The 18,391-nt window shown below is 41.4% G+C and overlaps 1 protein-coding gene across 1 annotated transcript; it reads right to left on the bottom strand.

Annotated features, from left to right (window-relative positions):
• adcy3b (adenylate cyclase 3b) lies at positions 1–18,368 on the bottom strand. Its single transcript, XM_003440739.5, has 21 exons — positions 18,243–18,368; positions 13,173–16,061; positions 12,049–12,198; positions 10,891–11,030; positions 10,667–10,778; positions 8,691–8,818; positions 8,290–8,448; positions 8,035–8,194; positions 7,811–7,918; positions 7,532–7,608; positions 7,146–7,307; positions 6,668–6,755; positions 5,173–5,289; positions 4,301–4,572; positions 3,282–3,363; positions 2,983–3,141; positions 2,553–2,699; positions 2,329–2,445; positions 2,097–2,223; positions 1,888–2,012; positions 1–1,785 (listed from the first exon to the last, which is right to left on the bottom strand). Exons 2-21 carry the CDS (start codon positions 13,851–13,853, stop codon positions 1,603–1,605), a joined length of 3,294 nt encoding a protein of 1,097 aa, XP_003440787.1. The 5' UTR covers positions 13,854–16,061; positions 18,243–18,368; the 3' UTR covers positions 1–1,602.
• Between the last annotated feature and the right edge of the window lie 23 nt (positions 18,369–18,391).

Genomic DNA, 18,391 nt, shown 5'->3' with positions numbered 1-18,391 from the left:
TTTAATGCAAAAATGTTTTATTAACGCAGTATAATTGCATTGTGATTACCTTACATCATTTAAAAAAGAAACTCCAGTGCAAGATACATAAAAAAGAAAGGAAAAAGGAAAGTCATTTATTATTTATCTAATGAAAACTTGTAATATACATATGTTTTGGCTAGGCAAACACCCGACCCTTTTTGAAACAGTGCATACCAATAAAGATGCTGTATGCCTCTGACCTCTTTCATTCGTTTATTCAACATTAATATGAACTAGCTGATACCACAAGATACTTCATGGTCTTGTAGGTGAGCAGCTTTGAAAACTCTTACATGCTCAGTTCCTTCAGTACCTTTCTTGGTATCTTTTCTGTTATGTACTGCTTATTTCAAACCTCCACACAAAAATACAGTGGGGTTCGCTTCTAGGATTTAACTAACCCTACATTCATTCTTTGTGTGCTCTTTTCTTGTTTAGGATCATTATCCTGTTAAAAAAAAGTCCACATCTGCTTCAACCCAAGCTTTCAGACACATGGCCTCACATTACCTTCATGCAACCTTTGATGTGAATTCATATTTGGATCGTTCATTATAAGCTGTGTGCTCCCAGAGGCAGTGAAATAAACCTAAACCAGAACATTCTTGCCACAAATTGTATGAGGTTACATTGCCCCCCAAAATTGTCTTTGGTCTGGAAAAAAAACAATCAAACCATGTTTACTGTTTTTGTAAGCAATGAACTCTATTTGTGCAGAGAAATTTATTCTAAAAGCCCTTGCCTTTGCATCTGTGTTCACCGACAAAATGTAGTTTTACTCTAAAATCCTCTTAGCCAAATTCAACCTTCCATGCTGCTTGATTTTATTCACTCTCTCCCTGATTGCAGAAAGATGCATTTTGACCCTTATAGTTACCTGTAGATGCTGATATAAAATTTCTGGCTTTTTAGAGACACACTTTGGTGTAATTTGATGGAGCGGCCAATCCTGGACAAACTGATAGTTCTTTACATGTATAATACTACTTATTGTGGTATTATTTATTTCAGATAATTTGGAGATCTTGTTTAAATCACCTACCAGACATAAAAAATAATTTTTCTAAAGGCTACAGAAAGCTCTTTAGGTCTATGTACAATGACCACACAAAATACATAAACACCTCACCCTGTCACAGGTCATTGTCTGTAGGGATGCGTTTAATTTTTATACCGTTTTTCAACATTTAAACAATGTCCTTTTTATATGTGAGCTTATAAAATTTATTCACAGGGACTGTATCAAAGAGGATGAAGTGTTTGCTTTTTCAAATATGTTGAAAAAAAATCATGAATCAAGTGCAGCAATCTTTAACCCAGGAGCTCTCTGAGACATTCTTAAATATATATACAACTTTACAAAACATGTTTTTTCTCTTAAACATTAGTTCATTGCTATAAAAGTCCTGTTAATTGTGGATTAGCGTTTTTGTTGTGTCAGTCTACTGTCATATTCTTCACATGGGCTATGAAGCGCACAAAAAACAAGATCCTGTGAAATTCATGACTGACAAAACTGACATTTTGCTCAGGCCTGTTATCGGGCTTATGCCATTTGAAGAGATTTTTTAAAAAACGTCAGTGAAGGTCTCCAACTTGGTGTGGAAGGGTAGTAGTTACTGCACCATCTTTGGTATTGGGTTTGTCTTTGCCTTTCATGAAAAAGGTCAGCAGCTCGCCTTTCCCTTTGACATATATGGGCCCTCTTCGGATAAAACGAAAGCCGTACTCCTTCAGGATGTCAGAGCAGTCCTCTACAACCTGAGGACCAAGTAGAACATAGAATTTAGAAGAGATGAACACAATAAAAAGGATGCTTAAATTTGCTGTATCTTTGTTTTTGGGAGCGCTTGGTTGTGCTACCTGGATGTTTCCCATCACTCCGGTTGACTCCATCCTGCTCGCCACGTTGACCGTGTTGCCCCAGATGTCATAGTGAGGTTTACGAGCTCCGATCACTCCGGCCAGAACTGCTCCTTTATTTAGACCTTAAGGGATCAAAAAGGAGACATGAATACATGTGCATATTTGCAGTTGGACACTAAGACTCACTCTCAGGTGCACACACTGACCGATTCGTAGCATAAAGTTGTTGAAGGACTGCTTGTTGAGGTTGTTGAGGGTGACTTTCATGGCCAAGGCAAAGTCTGCCAGGTCAGCGAGGTGCTGCCAGCGCTCAATCAGCAACTGGTCCTCTGGCTGTAGACAACCAGTAAAAAGCTCTTACAATTATTAGAATAATCAGTTTAGATAAAAGGCTTCAACAGATTGGTATAGACATATAATGCTGATAGATTATCACACCTTGCGGTTGCCGTATCCATTTGTGTTGCTTTCCGGTGTGAGGCCTGACGCGGCCATGTAGGTGCTTCCAATCGTCTTGATCTTAGTAATGCACCTGAACTCGTCCCTGTCTAATAACTGGTGGGGAAAGTGGAAACTGATTAGTTTTACTTCCTGGTGTTACATTCATGCTCTGAGGTCACATGAGAGCTGCACGTTTAGTGTGCAACATTGCCAGAACTCACGCTGTCAAAGTCGGAGATGATCTCATTGAGAATCCTCAGACACTCAATGCCCCCGTTATTGATGCTCTCCTCAGTGTAGAAATCAGAAAAATTCGGGATGGATGCAAACATTACCCCTATTTCATCATACCCTTGGCTGTACAGCTCCTACACAAAACAAATGACTTGTTGGGTCATAAAAAACAGTTTTTAAGCTTATTGCCACTAATATGTAATTATAAGATAGGCCACAAGATGGCACAGTACAGCATCACCTGCGGTAACTTCAATACTTTAAGCTGCTTTTGAACAACTCTTTCTGCTGCTCACACAGAAGGTGTAAGCTCAAATGGTTTTAAATCGCAAAATGCTGTTTAATATGACTTCTCCTCCATTATCTCATGTTGTTTTCTCTCCCTGACTCCTATGGTAACAAACTCAACATATATACCTCGTCTCTTTTTTTAGTGCCCAGAAAGTGTTTTGCCACATGCTCTGGCAGCATGTTGGTGACCAACGCTTCATTCCAGCGTCTCATTTCAAAGACTCTCTCTTTCTGATCGTGCACGCCAATCTTCCACAGAAATAGTTTCCTGGACTGTCGCTCCAGCTGCACACAGACACGCAACACAGACAGAATTAATGAAATATTTTGAGAGAAACCTATTATGGAAAAATTAGAATTTTGTTGAACAACATTTTCTTGTGCAGGTTCTAACCCTCCGGGTGTTACATAGATGTGACACTCACGTGGCGTGCAAAGATGTAAAAGCCAATCATCATAACAATAATCATCACTGTCATGAGATACTTGGATGGGACTATCAATGTTCTGAAAATACAAAAGCGGGATACCATTAGAGACAATACTGTCATTAACAGTGCAGAGAAAAAGTAATTGGCCCCTTAACCCTAATAACTGGTTGTGCCACTCTTGGCAACAAGAACTGCAATCAAGCATTTGCAATAACTGGCAATGAATCTTCCACATCACTGTAGTGAAATTTTGGTCCAGTCTTCTTTGCACACTTGTCTTAATTCAGCTACACTGGAGGGTTTTCAAGCATGTACGGCCTGTGTAAGGTCACGCCACAGCATCTTAACCCGGTTTATGTCTGGACTTTGTCTAGGCCACTCCAAAACCTTCATCTTGCTTTCGTTGAGCCATTCAAAGGTGGATCTGCTGGTGTTTCAGATCATTGTTCTGCTGCATAACCCAAGTGTGTTTGAGCTTCATGGCAGGAATTCATAGTCAGACTTCAGGATTTTCTGGTAAAGAGCAGAATTCATGGTTCCATCAGTTACAGCAAGTCGTCCAGGTCCTGAAGCAGCAAAGCAGCCCTGGACCATCACGCTACCACCACCATGTTTGACTGGAGGTATGATGTTCTTTTTACGAAATGTTGTGTTAGTTTATACCAAATGGAACCGGACTCAAATGTTCCAAAAAATGTAACTTTTATCTCGTCAGTCCACAGAATATTTTCCCAAAAGTCTTGGGGATCATCAAAATGTTTTTTGGAAACTATGAGATGTTCTTAATGTTCTTTTTACGTTATTATTACTCAAGTTATCGTTGTCTAATAACTATTAAAATTTGTTTGATGATATGAACTATGTAAGTATGACAAATCTGGAACAACCTAAAAAAACAGGAAGGAGGCGACTACTTTTTCACAGCACCGTAGACACAGCAGCAAATCCAGCCTAAAGCAAAACGCCCAGAATAACCTAAAAGAGACATCTATCGATGATTAGTCATTTCTCACCTGTAGGAGGCAAACTGCATGTAATCATACAGATCATATAGGTCCCGCCAGCTGTAGATATTAACGGCTCCAGTTGCTGTGACAACCAGCACCATGAGGCCTAGTTTAATCAGGTGGCTCACTTGCACCAACATGGTTGTTGCAATTAGTGACATCACAGCCATGAAGCTGTAGTGCTTCGGATTATCTGCACAGCCTCCGTCACCAAGCGACTCCAACATCGGACCAGACGTGCTGTTGAAGATCCGAAGGGATGGAGGTGCACAACTTAACTGCAACACAACGAAAAGAAAAAAATCCACTCACTCCAACTGGCAGAAAAATTAACGACTTCACATTTTGAGCTAAAACTTGTCGAGAATAACCCGGATACGAGAACAGCAGTAGTAAAACATGCTCCGTTATTTTATTTTTTCCTTCATTTTCTTCAAAGGGCGACTGTCACTTCTACGTGACAGCGTAGCAGAGAAATGAATGCTCTCTTTAGCATCCGCTATTCTCATCAGCCCACAAAGGCAGCAGCGTGTGTAGCAAGCTGCTCCTATGGGGCTGTGACAAATGAGCCAGCAGGCAGCAAGACAGACAACTAATAGACCCCACTGGGATCATACAGTCAGACACATAAAAGGCAGCGATAGTTTGATGAGGACAAAGTGGGAACACACTTATGGAAAGTCGAATGCGCACACACACTCAGATTGGGAGATATGATGTTGTACATTAATCCCTACTGGAATTTCCTGGAAACTGATTGTATGTATTTTCCTGTTATGACATTAAGTTATATAACGAAATGACAAAAAAGTTTATCCATATTGCCACGATTACGGACATGCACACATGCAGTTTTACCAAGTTTCTTGAAGTCGTACCATGTCAGCGATCACAGCCATGGTTAGAACAAATATGCTTGCCATGGCCCATGTGTTTCTCGCCCATCGGGTGCGATCAATCCACACTGAGAAAGATACCAACCTCTTGGAGAACATCTGTGATAAGAAAATGTTAGAAACTTAGTCAACTTTTATATAGTGTAGTGTAAACTGTATAACTTTCATTCTGTCCTGTGTGACAATAAAATCAGTACTGCTTTGAGAAAAATTCCTTATCAATTGTAAAAACCAATCAAAATGCTAAATATCACTTAGCTAAAGCCCTGTGAGAACATGTTTTTCGCACGACTGAATTCAGTGCTCTGAAAAGCTAAGTACACCCTTACTTCTTCCATAGGAATTAAGAGCTTAAGAAGCAGCCAAGTGCTGCTAATCAAATGCACTTGACTAGCAAGTGTGAGCACCTCTATAAAAGCAAAGGTTTTGTCAGCTTGCTGGTTTGGAGCATTCAGGTGTGTGTTAACACAATGGCACAATCTTTCCAGTAGTGGATGTCCCAGCAAATTCACCCCAAGATTAGACTGTGCAATCCTCAGAAAACTGCACAAAACATCAACAAAAAACCAGGAGCTACATCTCAGACTCTACAGGTCTCAGTTAGCATGTTAAATGTTAAAGTTCATGAGAGTACATTTAGAAACAGACTGAACAAGTATATCTTATTTGGAAGGGTTGCCAGCAACAAGCCTCTTCTCTAAGACGAGTGTGGCAGCACAGCTTAAGTTTGCATAGTTGCAACTTAAAAAAACACAAAACTTCTGGAACAACGTCCTTTACAGCAATATGGAGATGTACGGCTGTAATGCACACAACTGTATTTGGCAAAAACCAAGCGCAATATATCAGCATATATCAGCAAAAACACCTCAACTGTCAACCACAGTGGTGGAGGAGTGATGATTTGGGTTTGTTTTGCAACCACGGGACCTGAACACCTTGCAGTCACTGAGTTGACAACAAACTCCTCTGTATACCAAAGTATTCGAGAGTCAAAAGCAAGGCTATCTGTCCAACACCTAAAGCTTGGCCTTAGCTGGGTCGTTCAACAGGATGACCCAGGCACATCAGCGAATCTACAATAGAAAAGCTGAAAAAGAAAAGAATCAAGGTGCTGCAATGACCTTGTCAAAATCCAGACTTCAACTTGACTGAAAGAGAGCTGTGCATGAACAGATGCCGACAAACCTCAATGAACTGAAGTAACATTGTATAGAAGAGTGGGCCAAAGTTCCCACCCAATGATGTGAGAGACTGATAACATCAGACAGTTACTTCAAGGTATTGTTGCTAAGGTTGCTCTAAAACCTATTGAATCATGGGGTGTACTCAGTTTGTCACATCACCATAGTTTTTAGGCTCTGCATTATTGTTAGAGAGGTTTGAACAACTAATCAAAGGCATTTAGCAATTAATAGGTTACTATTATCGACAATTTACAAAAGAATTAAGTTTCCTTTTAAAAAAAAAATCTCACCCTGGGGAAGATGGCTGCCAGGGAGCATACTGTGAGTATTAGCAGCAACACCTGTCCTACTGCGAGGGTCACATAGTTCACAAACAACCTAGAAGGAGAACACACATCATCAGACAACGTCCTACAATTTCTAATAAATTAACATGTGCTATCACTGCAACAATACATAAACAAAATGTATATGAACTCATACATGGCCAAGGAATCAGTCCCAGCTGTTACAGGGTGAGAGTCGGGGTATACCCAGTACAAGTGTATAGCAGGGCTAACACAGGGAGACAGACAACCACACATGCTCAACACTCATTTAGTATCAGCAATTACCTAACATGGAAGTGTTTGGACTGCGGGAGGAAACCCACACAGTTACACGGAGAACATGCAAACTCCACATACAAAGGTCTGCTGGGAGGTGATGGTGCTGCACTGCTGTGCCACCCACGCTATAAAGTGACACATACATGATACATAAACTCACAATGGGTCTATGAAGACCTCCATTGCTGTGATGAAAAGGAGTACAATCATGCAGCAGGAGAAGGCCGCTCCGCTCCTCCTCTCCTTCTCTGAGGAGTAGTGGTCCTCCAACTTTCCATCCACAAAACGCAGAGAAACTGGGTTGATCACATGATCCTTCATTCTGTCAAAAATGCAGTGAGATGTAGCAGGAAGAAAAGAACATTTTGAAGGACACTGATACTAAAAAGGGGAGATGGCGCACAGATTGAGGAGATGCAGGTGGGTTACTTCACTGAGTTTGTTTCTTTTCAATTCCTGGAACACCGAATCCGATTTCTATTATTTAGTCTTTAAAATGAATCCTTTTATTGCACTTTTTAAAATTTTGGGGTTTCTTTCTCTTACATTTTTTGAGTCTCTCTCTCCAGCAGCTCCTGCTGGAGTCGTCTGTTGATGGTTTGTTCCTCGGCTCTGTTATTCATCTAAGGTTGCCAGTAATACAAAGAGAAACGCATCAGATACAGACATAATTACCAAGCGAACCTTTGTCTTTTATAATTGAAAAAATAAATCAAATCATTTATCTTTTTATAAACATATAGATAGGCCTTACTCATGTATACACAATTAACAACACACTTTAATCTTTGGTTACTGAAATGATGACCGGCAGCTGTAATTCACCTCCTTTTTAGACTCAGTAGGTGTGGACTGTTGTGAGACTGCATTCCCATTGGATGCTGTGGTGTTGATCAACTGTTTGGAATTTCTATTGGTCAGTGTACCAGGTGTCTGAGGAGGAGAAGCAGATAAGACACCTGGTAATATTACATCAATAACAAAAACAAAACATTTTCATTTAACTGATTTTATTTATTTTGCATGGGATAAAGGCACAAGCCACTCACATTTCCATTGACTCCACTGGCTTTCTGCTTAGGAACTAGAACTAAGTAAGTGTCAATGCCTTTCTCCAGCAGGTACTCACACCTCTCTCCACCATTCCCCGGCTCCAGTTCAAATTCCCCATGCAGACTGTCTTTTGTGGTCTGGGAAATATGCACTCTCCTAGATAGCATACAAAATAGTGAAATTTAGAAAAAAAATGAACTGCTCTCAGACAAACACTACGCAGACACCAAGGAAGTGCACAATTTTCCTACCCAGGAATCCCTCCAGATTCCATTTTATTGGCCACAGTGACATCTGTGGACCAAACATCAAACTGCCAGCGTTTCTGCCCGAGTACTCCTCCCAGCACGGTGCCGGTGTGGACGCCCACGCGCATGTCAACCTCGGTTTGTGTCTTTTCTCGAACGTACCTAGACCATGAGACAAATCAGGGGGTTACTGGAAAATTAACTGTTGCTCATATTGTTAAGCAGCTTTAAAATTTTAATTGATCCTTTCCTCTCTAGTTTTTTTTCTCTATGTGGTGACTTCCTTTCTCCATTATTTTGTGTAAGCGTTTTAAAAAAATTACAGTTTTAATTCTAATGTTTTAATAATAATGTTTTCATTGTGTTTTCCTCCCTTATTCCTAATTAGTAAAGTCACTACTTACGAGATGGCTTTTACCATAGCCAGGCCCATCTTTATGGAGCATACGGCATGGTCCTCCCTGAAGTCAGGAACACCACAGATGCAATAGTAACAGTCTCCAAGAATCTTAATCCTCAGCTGATGATGTTCCTGTAATATGAGATCAGACATGGATGTTTACCTCAATAACAGAAAGGTACTGGTACTATAACTCGAACAATCCAATAATGTCATTATATAGTCTCATAAACACTTCTCAGAACATAATTCAGAAAAAAGATGCTTGTAGAAATCAAGAAATTGTGTCATCTCATCTCTTTGTCTGACAGAGTTGCTCCAGCTCTAATTCACAATATTCTATGCAGTGGTCGGTTAGTTTATAACTTTGAGAACCGCTAAGACTTTAAGTAAGGGGTGAGCCTGCTTCAATTGACAGGTGTGCAGACACAGAACTGTAGCTGATGACTGTCTGCTATTAACTGGACCTCTACACACTGTGTATAGCATTTTGGAGGAATTATCTGACAAATAATATTACTTCTTGTGTTGTACAAATCACCCAAGAGGTTTGTGCTAACTAAGTACTGTGCTTCAGTACTTAGCATATATCTGTATGTGCTGTATAGTTTATGGATGTAGCCTGCTAACCAAACTTGTTAGCCCTCGCTGATGACTCAGCATTCAACCATTTCATTCGAAATACTGGAATGACTTCCTATAAACCAACATGGTGGCAGTCAAAACATTAATGTTAAGGTTTTAAAATGTCTAAAACCAATGGGTGATGTCATGGTGGCTACTAGCTTTACAGAGTCTGTCTGTGCACTCGAAGTAGAGTAGCATCGCAGGTAAGCAGAAACTGGGTGCTAACTACAATGGAGGCAAGAGAATAAGCTACATAAATTACACCAAGTCAAGCTAGCATAGAATTTTGTTAAATTCTTAACAACGATAATTCAGAAATATCCAGTAGTAATATATCTAATAATAGACTACATGACTACTTTATTAGGGACAGCTGTTCAACTGCTTGTTAATGTATAAGTTCAAACAGGAGCAGTTGTGACTCTGAAGGTGGCATGGTTGTTGGTATCAGACAGGCTGGTCTGAGTATTTCAGAAACTGCTTATCTACTGGGATTTTCCCACCATCTCTAGAGTTTACAGAGGAAAAAAAGAAAAATATCCACTGAGCAGCAGTTGTCTGGACAAAAATGCCTTGTTGGTTTCAGATGTCAGATGACAAATGACACATTGTTTCGAGCTAATAGAAAGGCAACAGTAACTCAGATAACCAAATCTTTACAAACAAGGTATGCAGAAGAGCATCTCTGGAGGCACAACAGATCTAACCTTGAAGAAAACTGTGTTATAGCAGCAGAACACCACACCGAGTGCGACTGCTGTCAGCTAAGCAGAGGAAGCTGAAGGTACAATTAGCATAGGCTCAACAAAAAGACTGAAAAGTTGTTGCCTAGTGTGATGAGTCTTGATTTCTGCTGTAACATAGGGCTGGTAGGGTCAGAATTTGGTTTAAATAACATGAATGTATGCATCCATGCTGCCTTGTATTGTTAGTGTAATGGTGTGGATGACATTTTCTTGCCAATCTTTGTGCCCTTATTACTAAATTAGCATTCTTTAAACTCCACAGCCCACTAGAGTATTGTTGCTGACCATGTCCATCCCTATATAACCACAGTGTACCCATCTTCTAATGGCTGCTTCTAGGAATGTCACAAAGCTCAAACTGGCTTTTTGAACATGACAATGAGTTCACTGTACTCAACTGGTCTCCACAGTCACGAGCACCTTTTGGATGAGGCAGAACTGAAGATTTGCAGCTGACAAATGTGGATCAACTGTGTGATGTTATCATGTCCAGTATGACAAAAAAGAATGTTCCAGCACCGTGTTGAATCTATGTGTACCTAATAAAGTGGCTTATGGGTACATATATCTCACAGGAAAAAACAGTTGAAACCACTCTGATACTCACTGCTGCCAGTTTATCAAAGCGAGCAAACAGTTCATTGAGCAGCTTTACAAGCTCCTGGGCGCTGCAGGCTGAGGACAACTGGGTGAAGCCCACAATGTCTGCAAACAGGATGCTGCAATAAAAGTGGATGATTAAAAACAATGTAACACTTTCCTGTTGCAAAAAATATTGTGAAACAGAGGTTTGATAAAATTAAAAAGACATTTTTTTTTAGCGATCCTAACCTAACGTTTTCATGGCGATACATGTACATGGTGTTGAACTGCTGCTGCTGCTGGACTTCGTTCTGATTTGCCTGGTTCTTCATGCCCTGCAGCATCTCATCAGCGATGTGTTTGGGCAGGATGGACAGTAATAGTTCCTCCTACATAGAGCAAGATTTGAAAGAAGGTGCGAGATGTGAGAAATAGGAAAAGAAAAGTCATCCCTATTTCTGTACGTGTACAGAAAGTGTACAAATTTACATTTTATTTTCCTCTTAGCTCTCAAGAATCCCGTCAAGTGGTCAGATATGTCCTAACTGGCTGGTTGTTTTCCATCTTTGACCCAGTCTCCCACTGAAAAGGCACGGTGGGAATACTATCTCTCCTCTGTCTCTTCCTTTGTCTTTTTGCCTCCCCATCCGTATCCGCACGTCCCTCGCTTTTCACCATCTTTTCCGCCCCTTTTTCAAACAACTCTCAAGAGTCTGCTGTCTTTGTTTTGCAAATAGTCACAGGCAGGCGTGACAGTGTTTAAAGGGAAGAATTAAATGCTTGGTGACAATAACTGCACATTTGTATCAACTTTCAATCTGTGATGATGGTGAGTAATTGCCAGTTTTTTCGCAATTTGCGATTGCTGTTAGATGCGTTACTGCCATTTCTTTAATTTAACACCTCTTCTAGCCGAGATAAGCCTTCATAACAGATTAATATTGATGCCACAGAAGGTAAAGCATGCCATAGTGACTGTAAGGAACGCAAAAGAGCAATCTTAAAGGATTTACAGCAAAATGGTGACCTGAACGCAGCTTGAGGTTTGATTAAAATGAAGAAGTAATAAACAGGCTAAAATATAATAAAAAGTGTAAAAACATAATTCTCTTTTAAAATGCTTCATGGGGAAACATGTCCTCATTCTCTCTATTGCATCTGTTGGCTGGCAAAGTGCTAAAGGGACCTTATTGTGTCAGGTCCCTGACGGTGGCTGCGCTGGTGAAAACAACTGCCTCTCTAACAACCTATTAGTCCTGAGCTGAGCAAAACATCCTGTAATTAATCAGCGTGTCGCATCTCACCCTTCTATTTGTGTACTTGTGCATTTGTGGGTTTGTTTGGCCAAAAATAAAAAAATGCGTTCACTCACCAAAGAAAATGTGCACGTGGGTATGGGTAATATACCTGCTGGGTGCTTTGCTCCTCCAGTGTCAGTTTCACCTCCAGTGACTGACGAGCTTCCAAAAATGCTGTCCTGTACTTCCGGTCTGCCATGTAGTACGACATCACACCCACTATGGCGGCACACAGGTACAGCATCACGTTGGCTAGCAACTGAAAAAGAGGACAAAAAGTGCCACAAAAGTGTTTGTGTGGACAATAATAATATATATAATATACAGTATATTTATAAAAATTATTATAATTTCATCAACCTCTCAACTGCTGAAATGAATTTACCAAATATGGGATAAACAAAGCATTTATCTTAGCTTATATATAAGATAAACCTAATGTGTGAATATAATGTATGTATATATTGTATGTATATATGTTTATATTATTTCTACATTGAAGTGGATGCCAAATTTCATTTTTATTTGAGTAATGTACTTTGCAGTGACAATAAATTGAATCTAATGTAAAGATCAGTGTGTGGAAACTGACTTTTAACTTTTAGATGCAATTTTGTTTCCAAATTGCCCAAACTACATTATTTGGCATGCAGTGCAATCACACATGGTGTGTTCACATGCACTCTCATTATAAATTGAGACTGCGTTTAAAATAATATTATATCCGGCATATATATATATTTACCTTTGGGGCCCTAAAACTTAGCCCAAGTGTGGCAAAAAGACAACAAATGTGAATGGAAGGAAATTAGTTTGCATTAACAAAACACTGCACAAAATCGAAAAAACAAAGGGGTTTTATTTAATGCAGTGAATTATGAATGTATTTACTATCCATAATTCAAACCCACTTTACCTGTCAAACACCTCTCCACTTGGGTATTAGGCCCTAAAACAGTGTGAGGCCCCTTAAATTTTGCACTGTTTGCGTAATGGTGTTACTGTGGGTACCAGTGCTCTAGCCTGGTGAAGAGCTGATGCAGCCTAGTAAAAAGAATAACTGACAACATGCATAAATTTGGGTCTTGGATGGGAACCACTGCCCTAGAATCAAATGTACACACATCTAATATCACAGTTTCTGCTTTTCTTTTTTGTTGTTGTTTGTTTTGGATTTACAAACGTTTCAAAGTTCTAGTTGCTTTATTCCTTGTGAGTTTACCAGACATTTACCTGTCTGACCAGCATCGCCCCCTGCGCGCCATCCTTAAACTTCTGAGCCACCGTGATCCCCAAAACCAGAGTGTGAATCCCGCACGAGAGGACAGCGAGGACAAGCAGGGCCACCAGGTTCAGTGGCAAAGTTAGAAAGCAGGAGAAAATGAAGAAAGTCTGCCAGCCCACCGAGTCACTAGCATGTGGAAAGCGCTCGTAGTTCAGTCCCATGTAACACAAAACATGCACGGTGACCATCAGCCACAGTATGTAGGGCACTGCTCCGCGCCACACAGGTGATGCGGGGAGTTTCTGCAACCAGCACAACACGTAGAGCGCAACGTCCGCAGCCAGCCCCACAGCTGCCACCACCACCATCGCCAGTTTGTCCTCAGTGTACACCACCGCACACATGATGATGACGAAGCTGTTGAAGAGAGCGGCGAACATCACCAGCACTAGCAGGTTCTCTTGTCTCTGCCGACGGAAGTAGTTCTGATAGAGCCTTTCCAACGACTCGGGGGTAAAGGTGAGGCGCACTGCGCGGGGCAGGCAGCGGCAGCAGCTGGACTGCACTACGGTCACTTCACGCCTCCGACCCACGTCACGGCCCGGATCACTGGAAACCTGGGCCGAGTACTCCACCGAGTACTCTGCAGACGGCTCCGTGTCCATTGTGCGGACCCGGTTCAGAGACATGCTTCTTTGTTAAAGGTTAATCCTCTTGGTTAGTGGAATACTGTGTTACAACACTAATGTGAAAATCCACGGAAAAGTTTTTTTTGCAGCTGACCGCATGATCAAAGTTTTCATGACTTTTAAAGGCTCTTCCAAACGAGACAAAAACATTTAAAGCAGAAAATAACTCCATTCCATTCTTCAGTTCAGTCCCACCATGAAAAGTGGCTTACCTTTTAATTTAGAGTTAGCGCCTTCAAATACAAAAACACATTTAAGATAGAGGAGATTCTCAGAGCCTCTAGTTCCCAGGCAGGTGAAGTCTCGTTTGTCATCGTTGTAGATCTACTAAATCAATATCAATGCAAAATATAATATTTTCAGAGAGACTACTGTAAGCTTTACTCTGGTTACTTTTATCTGCCTAAACACATCAGTTCTAAGATGCTCTTCCGCCTTCTGATCATTTTCTGTCTTTCTCCTGCCTTACTCCCCCCCCCCCCCTTCTCTGAGCGCCTCTGTTACTGTTGCTAAGACGAAACCAAAGAAACTGCCAGTGTGCAGTCATGTCTTGGGAAATGTGGCAGTGATGCTGTGAAGAGCTTAGAAAAAAAGAAGAAGAAAGAGGATGATTAAGGCCACTGAAATAAAAAAAAAAGCTTTCTGATGTTTTTATTTAACACTGGTATCCACAACAGCACATTAAAACACGAGCATTTTATCTGTATAACAGATACCATACCTTATGACACTGCATTTATTGTTTTTGCCTAACGTTTTTTACTTGCGAAAAAGCAACACAAGAAGATTTACAGACAGATGTAAACTCAGGCGTCAATCAGTCTCTGTGAGCGTTTGTAGTTGGTGGTGATTTTCCTATCATGCCGCTTAGAGCGCTCCCCAAAGCCAACACTATAGCCACTAGGACTCCCACAGTCCCCAGTTTCCCCAGAGCCGCGGTGCCCAGCGCTGCAGCCCCAAGTGCCCCGGCTCCAATAGGTGCTGCTGCTGCGGTGACTGTTTCCATGCCGATTTCTTTTATTAGCACAGTCCCCGTGAGGAGGCCCTTTTGCAGATTCACCTGAGTGTGGAACGGGCTCTTTGGTGCACCCAGGACAAATGCCCCTGCTGCAACAAAGGTGATTGTTATGAGTTCTGATGCGGTGAACGGACTTGCTTTAAGTAACTGGCATTCTGCTGCCACAACTGCACCGACGACGACCGAACCTAAAACTGCTAAAGTTGAATTCCTTGAGTCAAATGCCCGTCTTGCTGCAACACTCGCGGCTCCAAGTGAGACCCCTGCAGCTGTGGCCGCCCCTAGCGTCCCTGCTGTGCTGCCTCGGGCCCCTAGAGAGGAGCTCCACTGCAGAATGGCTCTCAAAGCCACTGATGTCATTATAGCAACTCCCAAAGCAACCTTACCAGCCACCTCTGGACCCAGTCCGACCATGGCCACAGTTCCCAGGCCAGCTCCAAGCAGCGCCGCAGACAGATAGGCCACCCAGAGGACTGACTGCAGCATCACAACCACCTCTTCTTTTGACCCATCTACTGCTTCACCTGCCCCTAAGCCCACAAAAAATCCCAGAATCCCCACAAAAACAGAGTAGAAGAATATTCTCTCCAGCAGTTTGCACCCAGTTTTAGATTTGGGTCTTCGAGGGACACGGCCTGTTAGTAGCCTTCGAAGGACAAAGAGGACAAAGATGGTCAGAATCATGCTGATGAGTCCAAAAAAGGTTCCCAACTGTCCATACACTACACTGAGGTATAGAGTGGTGAAGATGATCAATAGAGCTGTGGTCATGTCATTAATGTTGGAGTATGAGTAGACGAAAAGGACCAGAGCACCTTGCAACACAATGTAGATCCACGGTGGAAGGACGCCCGCTAACAATCCAGTAGTGACAGCACCCACCACAACAGAGGCTCCTGTTGTGGCCTCTGCTAACCAGGGCAGTCTCACTCCAACTTTACTCAATAGTGTCATCACCATGGCAGCGAGGAGGAAACCACTTCCAAGACATAAGAGTACCGAGGTGAACACGAGGCATGCAGTCACTACTGCAACACCAGTGGAACCGGCCCGTCCAGCAGCCAGAGTTGCAGCGTTAAGCAGGAGGCCATCTTCAGTCAGAGTGGGTTCAACTGCAAATAACGCAGCTTCTCCGAACACAAAACCTGCCGCTCCACTTCCAACAAGGGCTGACACCACACCAAAAACACCTGAAATACAAAAGGAATTAAGTCAAGTACTGTCTACTGATTTACACTTGAAAGCCAATCCAAGCACTAGTTCTAAGTATATGCACTCAGTTTGTATTACTCTAGTAGTCATCTGGAAAAAGGTTTCCTTGGGTAGAAAAGTGTTTTCATCCCACAAAATTTTACCTGACTTCATAAAACATAAACAAGCACTAGAAACTAAAAAGGGATTTCTGTGTTGTGCCTCACTACTACCTCTCTGTTATATTAAAATAGAGCTGTAGTCAAAAGTTGACATCCACTTATCATGGGCAAGCATGTCATAATCATTTTGGGTTTGTAATGATTTCTTTGCACTTTTTTTCCCCAGGGTGTAATGATTGACCAGCCTACATTATTAATGACTGCAAAAAACAAGAATTGGGTGCACAAGTTTCAATTGAAGTTTGAATCTCAAATCCACACAAGGTCAAATATATAGATACACAATCATCTTTTAATAAGTGGTGCTGAACGTCTTAACTTGAGAAGGTAAAGGCCTATCAACTTCTCGTTGGTGATCATGATTGACTATAACGAGGAATTTCTGTTTACTAGCTTAAAAAGGATTTCTTTGACAGCCTTCACTGGATTGACAAGTTGAGGTCTGTTAAAGCCATTTCTACACAACCTCAGATTTCAAGTTCATCAGCTCAAACAATGCTATCTAAGTATAGAGTAAAAAGTGTCACCACTTTGCCAAGGTGTGAAAGAAGACCCAAACTGTCACCCTCAGATGAGAGGAAACAGGTTAGGATGTTCAGAAACAACTCAGGAACCACAAAGGCTCAAGCCTGCCATGAACAGGAAACTGCGTCACCAGTGTCACTGTACACAGTGAAGCCAGTTTTACATCACCATGGGTGAGAAACCCCTGTTTCAAAAGCTTGACTAAAATTTGCATCTGCCAACATGGACAAGCCGAATGCCTTCTGGAGGCAAGTTTAATGGCAAAACAAGGTAAAGATTGAGATATCTGACCACAGTTACAAGACACATAATTGGAGGAGTAAAGGTGAGGCTTTCACGAATGCTGTACCAACTGTCAAGCATGGTGGTGGTAGCATCATCCTCTGCTGCCAGTGGTACTGCCACGTTGCACAAATCGGGTGTTCCAACTGTACAACAATCGACAAAACACATCAAAACTGGTTTCGGAATGGATAAAGCAGGCTAACATTAATAATCTGGAATGGTCTTCTAAAAGCACCGACCTCAACCATATTGAAAATTTGTGGACTATGCTTGAATTCCAGGTCTGTGTCAGTAAACCAACCACTTGAAACAAACTTCAATTTCTCCATGAAGACTCAAATATCCAGTCAGAATTGTGTCAGAAGCTTGCTACCAAAAGCATGTGGTGGAAGTGTAAATATTAGTGGAGATATATGTATATATATTTGAGTTTCTATGTACTTTTGACTGTGTGTGGATCTCAGAAAATTCAAAAGAAATGTAAACATTTGTACTCAATTCTTGTTTTTAAAAGTTGTTAAAGATGTATGCTGTACAATCATTCCACAGTAGAAAAAACAGTTCAAACTGAATCTTCAGAAGCCCCAAATTACCATGTAATTCATGCCCATGATGACAGTGTGATCACAAATGCAGGTTTGACTTCACTTGTTTGTCTGACAGCTACAATTTCAGGAAGTTGAAACTAGGAAGTCTGTTTATTTCAGTTGGCCCTTTACTTGCAAGAGGTCACCACGGATGGATTAAATGCAGTTATTTATGTGTAATGTGCCACCTTTACACTGTGATACTGCTAGTCTGCTAACTTGTATGCGCAGACTGTTCTGCACATGCGCGAACTTGCTCCTGTCACTTTAAAGGGAAAATGAAAACGAGTGGACGACTGAAACTTGAAACCAGGAAGTCTGTTTAAACGCAAAAAAGGACAATAAACGTTTCAACAGACCAGCTACCCACCCTAAAGTCTATGTCAATAGAGACCATTCTGTCCAAATGAGAGATATGAAACCCTCGTCTGCAATTGTTTTCATTTAGTTAGCTCTGGAGCATGCCTGCAGCTTTTACATCCGTGTGATATAACCCTTGGATCCATTACATAAAGGTAGCTGCTGTATGGATTTTTAATATACTGTTTAAACCCCTGGTTTATTTATTTTTTTAAGTAGTTTTTGCAGCTTAGTATCTTACCCAGGCTTGCGTCTGCCATGTTTCCCTGAGCAGCTCATAGGTTTCACCGTTTCCTGTTTGATGTCACGTTTGACACACCGTGGTCTGAGCCAATCAGAAAAACAAAAAGGCTGCGTGCGTCAGTGCGTCACCCTAATATTCCAGTGTAA

The sequence above is a fragment of the Oreochromis niloticus genome, linkage group LG15 (assembly GCF_001858045.2).
Source record: "Oreochromis niloticus isolate F11D_XX linkage group LG15, O_niloticus_UMD_NMBU, whole genome shotgun sequence".
In the NCBI taxonomy this organism is placed as follows: domain Eukaryota; kingdom Metazoa; phylum Chordata; class Actinopteri; order Cichliformes; family Cichlidae; genus Oreochromis; species Oreochromis niloticus.
This window is presented reverse-complemented; position numbering and strand designations above follow the sequence as displayed.

Bases quoted from the DNA above. Each gene is read 5' to 3' on its own strand.
- adcy3b (XM_003440739.5), bottom strand. From the start codon at position 13,853: ATGTCTCTGAACCGGGTCCGCACAATGGACACGGAGCCGTCTGCAGAG. The intron at 12,199-13,172 runs GTAAATGTCTGG...CCTCTTTTTCAG, and splicing joins GGGCGATGCTGGTCAGACAG to TTGCTAGCCAACGTGATGCT. The intron at 7,609-7,810 runs GTGAATTACAGC...TGGCAACCTTAG, and splicing joins CTACTGAGTCTAAAAAGGAG to ATGAATAACAGAGCCGAGGA.